This window comes from Falco naumanni, chromosome 1 (genome assembly GCF_017639655.2).
Source record: "Falco naumanni isolate bFalNau1 chromosome 1, bFalNau1.pat, whole genome shotgun sequence".
NCBI lineage: Eukaryota > Metazoa > Chordata > Aves > Falconiformes > Falconidae > Falco > Falco naumanni.
In genome coordinates, this window is record NC_054054.1 from 95196923 (window position 1) to 95207054 (window position 10132).

Genomic DNA, 10132 nt, shown 5'->3' on the forward strand with positions numbered 1-10132 from the left:
AATGGGGATGTGCAGGGAGGAGCGAGACAGGGAGAAGGGTAGGACGGAGAGGGCAGGCTGCCATGAAGTTACAGCAGCCGCGGTGATGGGCTGCCGTGCTGTGCAACACCTCAAACCATTTGGGAGAGCACGGCACAGAGGCTGGAACAGCTGGTGCCCCGCTACGGAGCATGGCTCCTGCCTCCCCGGGCCAGGCAGAGCCGGGCATCGCTGGCATCGCTGGGCTGACCCTGGCCTCTCGGCTGCAGGAGGCAGAGACCCTGCTGCAGGGGGCACGGGGTAGGCAGGGGAGCCCCTGCCAGGGTCTCCCAGACCCCAGGACCCAGCTCCGCTTGGTGACAGCTGACAGGGGCTGTGCTGCTTCATGGGATGGGAACAGGGCTCCGGCAGTGGCCCTCTGGGTCCCCATGAGGGTCTTTCTGCTCTGTGCCCCGGGCTGAAGCTGGGCCCCAGCTCCTGGCCAGCCCCAGGACCTGATGGCGCTGCTGTCCCTTGGTGTGGCGCCTGCCATCCCCCTGCCCATCCTTGGGACAAGGCTCACCGTCACCGCTGGCCTGCGCCAGCATCACCCCTCGGCCACCTACCGGGGCCAGATCACCGCACAAAGGACCTACCATGTGGATCGCAGATGTCAGGAAGGCGAGAATAAATTAATGCCTGAAATGGGAGTATGCTGAAATCCTTTTCTTTTTTCTTTTTTTTTTTTTTTTGTTTAAAGTACACAGAAAAGCCCCTTCCATATTTTAATTAAAAGCCTTTCAGAAGAGGAGGCAAGAGGCTGCCATTTACAACGGGCTATTGTCAGGCGCACAAAGCAAACCCTTCTGGAGACAAACTGATTTATTAACCTGCACCTCGCAGCACTCCCCCGGGCGGGCGAGCCATTAGGGTCGGTGGGCGGTGGGGCCGGGCTCCCCCTGCTCTCCCCGGGGTTCCCCGGGGTCCAGAGGGACGCTGCCCAAGGGGACACAGGGGGAGCAGGGATGGAGGGTGCTGCCCTGCACCTCTCCATCCCTCTGTGTGGCACAGGGCGCAGCCCCTCTCCTCTTCCTTACGGCTCCCATCGATTTAATAGTGATTTGGCCAAACAGAAACATTCCTCCAAAGCCCACAATTTAATTTGCTCACCAAAGATGCCAAGTTAGTTCTATTTCTGATTTACGAGCAGGCTCCCCTGTTCCCTCAGCAGCAGGGCGGGGCAGTGATGTATGGGCATAAGATCAGCTTTGTGGGTGCGGGGAGAAGGTCCTCTTGGTGTGACCTGTCTCTGATGGTGCCCAACAGCAGATACCTGGAACATCTTGGTCATGAACAGATTGAGCCATCCCCAAGGGGAGGACACCTTGACACCTTGGCATCAAACAGCAGAAACCAACTCTCACCCAGCTAAGACCATCCATCCCACCTGGGTTTATTGACCCACCTGTAACCACCCACCCCCACTCCCACCACTCCCCCCACTCCCCACCCACCCCCCCCCCCACCCCACCCCCCCCCCCCCCCTCCCCCCGCCCTGTGCACGGCCCTGAGAGAGGGATGGAAATGAATTCCCCTGGAGGGATCCCCGCCTTGCACAGCTGGTGCTCTCACTGCTGGCTAATTGCAGCCTCATTAAGCCAAAGGTGAGACACTTGCCTGGCACCACCAGCAGACCCAACCTCATTACAAATCTCAGTGCCTTCCAGGGGGCTCAGGTTTTCTGGTTTTGTGGTTGTGGGGGCTGAGACAGGATCTATTTATTTCCAGAGCAAAGTTGGGTGCTTGACTTGGGTGCACTCCAGCAGGGACAGTGCAGAGGCTGGTGATGGTTGGGGCCTTGGTGCATCCATGGAGTTTGCTGTTGATGCCAGTGGTGCTGAGGTTTCAGCTGAGTGTTTGCAACTGCATTGGGCTTCGCCAGTTCCAGGCGGGTCGGGCGCTTTTGTTGCTGCACTGTGAGCAGGACCTGCCGTGGGAGCCCACTTCTCCAGCCAGCTCTGGAGGTGGGGAAGGAGCTGGAGCGGGGGTCTTGGGAGCATCCAGGCTCTCTCTAACACAAGCTGTCTTGGCTCTTGCAAATCCTTTCTTTGAACTTTGATTTTCTGTTCACTTGTTCTTCTGCCTGAGGTGTTTTGCAATTGTGGGATTGTGAGCAGCTCTGAGTTTCTCTGACTGGAAGAGATGAGAAAGAAGAGATCATTTCCTAGCCGCTTGTGCTACAGCGTGGTACCAAGGTCACTTTGGGTGTCTGCCTTACCCTTTTGGACAGTTTTCCTGGTGCCGGTGAGCTTCAGATGGCGAGAAGGGAAGGAGCAGACCTGTCAGAAGCACCCGCAGAGCCGGGTGCGGTTTGAAGGCTATTCCTCTTCTTCAGTATCTTCTGAACTCCAGCTATACTTTTTAATGGAATTCCAAGGGTTCTGCAAAATGCAAGTAACGTCAGCAGGATGATACCTGAGCTGCCAGGTGGGGCCAAGCCCCGGGATGGGGGGGATGCTGTTCTCTCCCCAGCCATGTGCAGGGAGAGGCTCCAGTGCCACAAGAGCCACGGCAGTGAGAGGAGCCAAGAGCTTTGGGGCTGGGATGGTGGAAGACCCCGAGTGACAGCTGCAGGAGTGCTTGTCCTGGCTTTGCTGGCATCCATGTGCACGGGTAGTGGAGGCTGCCGGGATGGCTGACCATCTTCCTCCAGCCCCTCCAGCTCCTCCACTGGGATCTCCGCAGTGGCAAGCGGTGACAGGTAAGATGGGAGGAGCAGCACGCTGGTGAGCCAGGGGGCTACTGCATGCTGCCCTCAGCCTCCCCGCAGCTTCAGAGGCAAAGCAGTGCCCGGGGCTGGTGAGCCTGGGCCAACGCTGCAAGGCTGCATCCCCCTCCATGGGGGGGGGGGGGGGGGGCGGGGGGGGGGGCAGCTTGCCCCACGCTGGGCCTTGGGGACCAGAGAAGGGCTGTGGGTTTGTGTCACCACCTGGCAGGAGCCCTGGGCTCTTCCATGCGCGGAGGCGTGCACGTGTCTGCACGACAGCTTGGGGTGTTACCTGCTCCTTAGCAGGAATATTAAAACGCTGCACTTGCTTGGTCTGCAAATACCCGCTGCAAAACGTGCCCGAAGGGGCGGCTCAGCCCTTCTCCGCTCAAAAGCGAGTCACGGCCGGTGACGCTGGGGTCCCTCTGGTGCAAGCACGGTGGGAGGTGGGTGGGGTGGGGTGGCTGCTTGCCCCTGGGCAAAGGGAATTAACACTCAAAGCTCAATTAATATTGCATAGTTGGTTCGACAGGCTGTGGGGCAGAGGTGTGAAGTTATCTGGGTTGTTTTGGGGTAGGAAAGCCACGGGGGTATTTCTTGGCCAGGTTTTGGTAGTGCCCGGGCGCTGCTGGCTGCTCTCCGATGAAGTTGGTCAAATTCTTCCGTGCCCAGGCACGTCAATTTAAAAACAGAGCCCGAACGTGGCCTGGACGTTGGGATTTTTCCTGGAGCGCGTTTGCTGGAGCAACTCCCACCAGGGTCAAAGGTGCTGGATGTGTCAGGTTAAGGGAGGGCAAGAGAAAAACCCAGCCCCCCCCTGAAAAAGTTTAACGGGTGGCTGCTGGGTGGCGGTTTCCCACCCTCCTGCGGCACTGGGTGTCACGGAGCCAATTGCGGTTGGGAAAGACCTTGGAGACCCTCAAGCCCAACCGCTGAGCCGGGTTCTTAAAGCGCTGCTTTAAGAAAATACTGATTTATTGAGGGGGGGGGAGGGCGGATCGTTGCGCCGAGGTGCTGCGCCCCTTCCCCGGCGAGGTCCGGGGGGATCCCGGAGCTGGGGGGGGGGGAGTGTTCCGGCGCCGGGGAGGGGGGCGGCCCGTCCCTCCCCGCGGGGCGCGGCGGCGGGCGCTGTGCTGCGCTGCGCTGTGCTGCGCTCCCCTCCGCGCCGCTCCGCGCCCCTCCGCGCCGCCGGGCTCCCCCAAGATGGCCGCCGACGTGGGATCGATGTTTCGGTACCGGACGCGGTTTGATGTCCGCCGGCTCCAGGTTGGTGGCGGCGGCGGCGGCCGCGGGGCTGGCGGCGGGGGGGGGGATCCGGGCGGCCGCCCCCATCCCTCCCGCCCCCCCCCCCCCCCCCTCGCCCGCTCCCGCCCTCCCTCCGCCCGCCCTTCCCCATCGATAGGTATCAGAAATTGATCCCCGCCGCCGCCGCTCTTTGTTCGGCGCCGCCCGGGAGCATGGAGCAGCGCTAGCGGCGATGGAGCCGCCCGGCCCCCGCCCCGCCGCCCCCGAGGGGACAGCGGGGCCGGGGGGGCGGCCTGCCGCTCCGCCCCGGCGGGAGGGAGGGAAGTTGCGCGGGATGAAGTTGCGGGGAGCGCGGCCCCCCGCGCCGCTCCGCCAAGTTTGTGGCGGTGCCCGCCCGCGGAGCGCAGCCGCAGGTGCCCGCGGGCCGCCGAGTGTCCCCGCCGCCTGTCGCTCCCCCCGCCGCGGCGGGGCCGGCCCGCTCCCAGCTGCCCGGGGCCGGCGGGGGCGCGGTAGCCCGGGGCGGGCGGAGCGGCGCCGGCCGGAGCCCCGCCGCGCTGCCATTGTTACCGCGGGCCGGGGCCGGCCGGTGGCGTGCGGGACCGGGGCGGGCTGCGGCGGCGGGGGGGGCGCCTTTGTGGCGCTGGGCAGGTCCCGGCCGCCGTGCCCCGCCGTGGTGCCCTCGGCGGTAACGGTAAGTCCTTTGTTAACGCGGGCGGGGGGAGGCTGGTCGGGGGGTGCTGGCAGCCCGTGACCTTAAATAGGCACCGGCGGTCGCGGGGGAGGCGGCTAATTAACACAATAGCTCGCCCAACGTCATGGGGTGAAACCCAGCCTGGCTCTACTACAGAAGCCGAAAGGCTGGTTGACACGGACGTTAAATGGGTTCATCCCTGTAGGATATCACGGAGTTTAAGACGTAGCATGCTTCGTAGGGGAGTAAACAAACGGGAGTGCGATTTCTGGGGCTCCGGTGCTGCAGCAACAGTTCCAGCCTTTCATACATTTTGGCTTTGAAGCAGATCCCGTGCCGCATCTGTGCTAGGCGACCCTGACGTGCGGAATTAGACTCTGTATCTCGAAAGTTATAAAGTAGGTATGTTTATTGCGCGCAGATGCACGGGGGATCGCTCCTCCACAAGCGTGCATACCCGAAGTGACGAACCACCCCACATTTATACAATGAAACAAATTAATATTCAATTAACACCTATACATATTCGTTACCTAAACCCCGCTTCGTATGTTAATTAGCTTATCAGTCCGTTTCCTGGAATGTGGTGGTCTTGCAGGTTTGTCGGTGATTCATGTTCTTGTGACCATCCAATCTTCTCCAGCAAGGAGACTTAGCACTCCCTCCTTCTAGATAGCATTTGAATGTCTCTCATCTTTTCTCATTCTCTTTTAAATAGCCCCTTTGTTAGAGAAAGAAGGGCAGGCGTCTCCCCGTCTCCCCTTTGTTAGAGGAAGAGGGGCAGGCGTCTCCTCAAAAACTGTAGTTGTCTCCTCAGAGCTGTGTGCCTATGTGACCAGACACCGCACCCATGACTAGTCACCATACCCACATTTCTGAGTAGACATATACAATCACAGTCGGTGTTAAGCATCCCCATTTCACACTATTTCTCCATATCAACCCGAAAAGTACCGCAGGTAGCGCGGCCGGTCGCTGGCCACGACTGCTCAGCTCGGGCATTGTGGCTGGGCAGGATTAGGGCGCTCGGCGCCGGGGCTGGGCAGCGTTCCCCGCTACGGCACGCTGGGGACTTGCGGGTGCGCGCAGACCGTTATGGAAAGGCAAAACGCTGGCGGCTACTTTTGCGTGGGTCTGTGGCAGGGGGAACTTTGCCGGCGGGGCCGGGCGGTGGGCAGCCCTCCATCCCGGGGGGGTGGGGGCGGTGGGCAGCCCTCCATCCCTGCCGTTCTGCTGGACCAGGTGGCTGTGGCTGGGTGCAGAGCGGGAGAGGGAGCGGTGGGGATTGACTTCTGGGCAGGCTTCGCCGCCTCGCCGGGATGACGGTGGGAAAGGTGACCTTGTGCCAGCTTGGCCTAATGCCCTCTACTTAAAAAAAATGGGGGGGGGGGGGGGGAACAAATTAAAAAAGAGGAAACAATCCGTTCATTTTTTTCAAGGAGCTTTTCCTTATTTTTCTTTCCTCCTTTTTTTTTTTTTCTCCTTCCTTATTAATGCATGTGTCTAAGCAGCTCTGCTGGCCTGGGGCTGGCTGGGAAAGGCAGAGTTTGAGCAACCCTGATGAATGGTGGGCATATGTAAAACATGTAGATAATGTGCTACTCAGCAGCACTTTGATTGAAACGACTTGTTTGCTGATGATATTCAGTGATGTGACTGAAACTCCCTCCCAGGGTGGAGACAGTCTCAGGCACTGAAACAGGCTGGCCGTGTATTTTTAGTAAAGTAGTATTTTCAGCTCAGGATTTGAATTTTGTGGCGATTTCCTCATCCCTCTCTGAGTCACACCCCAAGTCCTTTCTGTTGTTTATTGCAGATGTTGAATGTTACAATCATCCGGGAGTTAAGTGCTCGTTTTTTGGAGGAAGAAGGAAGCCAGCAGCAGGATGAGCGCTCACTGCTCATCGGCACCCGGCATCCAACATTACAGCAAAACTTCCAGCGAGCTCCAGTTTATATATATTATTATAGAGGTAATGTATTGGAAAAGGCACATAGCAGGCTTTAAGGCCATTCCACGTTACTGCTTGGCTCATCTGGAAGCGGTGAGGGATCAGCCCCGGTGCCCTGACCTGGAGATGAGCACAGCAGGGCTGGCTGTCCGTCCGTCTGTCCAGCCAGGGTCCTGCGGGCTTGTCCCAGACCCCAGAAGCAGCAGGCTCATGTACCGGGGGCTGCAGCACTGGGTAGTGAGCCAGGGTGCCCTCCTCTACTGCCACTTCAGCTAGTATTCCTTAACGTGGTTTCTTGCCTCAGCCTGCAGGCAAGGATTTAAGCCAGAAACACGGTCAATCGAGTTTGCCCTGCCAGCATCAACTCACCTTGGAGGTGTCAGCCCTGCAACCGTGCTTAACTCACGATGCGCCTCCCCAGCTGGATGCTGGCACCCGTCAGGGCTGGATCCTAAAAGCTGGGGTTTCCCTCCTTGCCTTTACACTTTACACAGATTTCCAACCTCTGCACCAGTCAACAGACACTCAGAGCACCGAGAAGCTTCAACACAGGGATGGAGCAGGGGTCTGTGGGCTGCCGGCACACCGGGCTTGTGCCACAGTGCCAAAAGGGAGCAATGCTGTTGTGGTTTCCTATTTGCCTTCTCTACTCTGTGCCGGGGCAGACTTGTGTCCCCTGGCAGGACCACCTGTGTCTGGGGAGGATGCTCGCTGCCGGAGCAGAGGAGCTGCTGGAAAATCTCTCTTGGAAGCCCAGCAGCACCAGTTTACTGCAGGCAGAGGAGAGCAGGCTGAGCCCTCACCATTAAGCAACGCGCTCTTCCCGCTCCGGTGCGTCCGTGCTTAACTTGCCATCGGTCAGAGAAAGACAACACACGTGGGGACGAGTGTGTGTGGCAATGCGGGGCCTTCCCAAAGCGTCGGCTCTTGCGCTGGACTGGAGCAGCAGATCTGGAGAGGGCCAGACAGGCTGTCGGGAGCACTGAGCATCAGACACCGTGTGGCCTCTGGAGCTTCAGGGCTGGGTTTCTTCTCCCTGGGGGGTGCATCCCAGGACGTAAAGCCCCCATTCCTGAAGCATGGGTGTCCACAGTCCTCCTGGCATGCCCGGGGTGAGAGCAGCAGGGATATAGGGACTGTCTGGCAGCAGGGCCATCCCTGCACGGTGCTGACTGCTGGTTGCATCGTCTCACTCAGCCCCAGCTTTGGGGACACCAGATTTTGCCAGAGAAATGGGTGGGACTCCCTGCAGAGCCCAGCTGGGCAAAGGTGCCTGGGTGCTGTCCCTTCCCACCTCCTCCTGGGGACTTCAGAGCCCGTTGGACCATTGTGCAACCCAGCAGAGGATTTCCCGCTGGCGAGGGCTACGCCTGCCCTCTGAGAGCAGTGTGTCCAGCTACGTCCTTTCCTCCTCTTGCAGGAGCAAGAAATTGGACAATGAAAATGGAACTGATTGCTTGAGAGACGGCACGGCGGCCTGGGGCCAGGGGATGGCACAGCGCAGCATTTTAAAACTGCAGGTAAGTGCCCAGTGGGATATCTTGCCAGCTCAGAAGGAGGTGGGAGAAGGCTCTGCGCTGCGCCGGGGAATACGCTGCACAGGCGGGTTTCGAGAAGCAGCACAGGTTGAGCTGGTAAATTATGAAATGCCACGCTTGAGGTCTGTTATATAATGTCCCTTTACAGAACCTGGGAGCTAAATATAAAAGAGAGTTACGTTTGGGGCTGGTGTAAAACGATGCTCCAGAATGGGTTTGTGTGGGAAGGAGCGCTCTGCAGCACTGCGAGAAGCGGAAAGGCTTTCGGGACCCTGGTTTCGCTCCCAGCCTCCATAGCTTGTTTTCTCTGCAACCTTGCGAAGAGCATTTACTCCCTGGGTCTCAGTTTCCCTCCCTTTAAATCAGGAACAGTAAAACCTCCATTTCCTTGCAGCTGCCTTGTCAAGATTTAATTCATGTTTGCAAAGTGACCTGAGAATCTATAGAAAGCCCAACAGTATATCATTATCCCGATCTAAAGTTGGCATATAATATCAGCGGGCCAAGTTCCCCTCCCACACTGGAGGAGAAGGGGTTGTGCCAGCGTAGCTGAGGGGAAAATTCCAGCTGAGACCATTTTGTTTTCTTTGAGGAAATTCCCCTCTTGGTTAGCTCTGAACAGAAGGATCAGCTCCCACACAAATCGGCTCATGCCGACGTGCAGAGGGGTTAATGGCACTTTTGGATGGCTCGTCCTGCCTCTCCAGGATGCTGATGGTGATGCTGAGCTCCCGCAGGACCTGCTGCTGCCTCGCTGGCTCCTGCTGCTCCCAGGTGACAAGGCTGGGAGCATCTCCCATGGGAAATGCAAGCAGGAGCAGAGCAAAGTGCCCTAAGTGCCAGGATCCAGCCTGCTTGGCAGTGATCTGGGGCTGTTTCACACTCCCTCAGCTCCTGCCCTCTTCTGCTGTATTTCCATCACTGAGCCCAGCGTTGTCCCCAGCATCCTGCTTTGCTCGGAGGATGCTCCCTCCTGTCCCTGTTCTCCATGAAATGCTGGGAACAGCCTGGCCTATCTTCCTTCTTCCTCTATGCACTCAGAGAGAAGACCGCAGATGCTGGACAGTCACGGAGGAGCTAGACTGATTTTCAGGTCAGGTCTGACTGTTGGATTTGGGGGCTCAAGGAAGCCAGGTGCAGACTGAAGGAGAGCTAAAGCACGGGATGTCAGAGGAAAGCCTGGCGAGGGTGAGCAGGGGATGGTGCTGCCACAGCCTTGTTCCCGCAGTGATGGAGGGATGCAGAGATGGAACTAGGATCAGCCTCGTTCAGCTTCTCTGCCAGCGCAGAGACACCAAGGGGCAGCTAACAGAGGGCCTGCCCCAGCCCGCAGGACCGGGGAGCAGCTCACCTGAGCTCACAGCGCTGCTCATTTCCCCCCGGCGGTGGCTGACGTCCCATTCATGGGTTACCTGCAGATGGGAGAGCGAGAGACTGCTCCGTCCCTTGTCTTTTGCTGGGACAGGGATGATGCAGAGCATCGTGGTCCCTGAGCGGAGGCTGAAATGGGGGTGTAGGAGCCCCAGGAAGCCTTGTCACCCCCCTTGCAGCCCTCCCCGCTGTGCGGTGCCCATTGGGAGCCGCATTTCACAGCCCGTGTCTGGCTGCGTGGCTGGGACCTGTCCAAAGTGGATGCGCGGCCCCTCCAGGTACGATGTGTGGTTTCTTAAAACCACCTGATCAGCCAGGCCTGATCCTGCACCTGTGAAACCCATCCGAATTGCTGGAAAAAAATGTTTTCTGACAGGATGGAGATTTGCAGGGGTGTTGCCAAGCAACTGGCTCAGCTCTGCTGCCTCCTGCTCCTCTCCTCCTCCTGAAGAGTGAGCCGGCAGGGGATGGCTGCATCCCTGCATCCCTCTGCCCTGCCTGGCCAGGGCAGCCTGCCTCTGCCTGCCTGGGGAGGTACCACTGGGAAAGGCAAGGACCACTTGTGGCTGGTGGGCCGGGATGCTGCTGGCCGGTGGGGGTGACCGCTCCT

The 10132-nt window shown here is 59.1% G+C and overlaps 1 protein-coding gene across 3 annotated transcripts; it reads left to right on the forward strand.

The window, feature by feature from the left end:
* Positions 1-3838: 3838 nt before the first annotated feature.
* On the forward strand, positions 3839-9550 carry LOC121094970 (homeobox protein cut-like 2). 3 transcript variants are annotated; one of them, XR_005829967.1, is made up of 4 exons: positions 3839-3991; positions 6478-6634; positions 8034-8133; positions 9193-9550. XR_005829967.1 is itself a non-coding variant. In XM_040609204.1 (3 exons), the coding sequence occupies exons 1-3, from the start codon at positions 3929-3931 to the stop codon at positions 8072-8074; spliced, it is 261 nt and encodes an 86-aa protein (XP_040465138.1). In that variant the 5' UTR covers positions 3839-3928; the 3' UTR covers positions 8075-8349. The 3 variants fall into 3 exon arrangements, 1 of the variants encoding a protein (XP_040465138.1); XM_040609204.1 differs by lacking the exon at positions 9193-9550 and having other exon boundaries at positions 8034-8349; XR_005829970.1 differs by lacking the exons at positions 3839-3991; positions 9193-9550 and adding an exon at positions 4532-4661 and having other exon boundaries at positions 6478-8349.
* Positions 9551-10132: the final 582 nt, after the last annotated feature.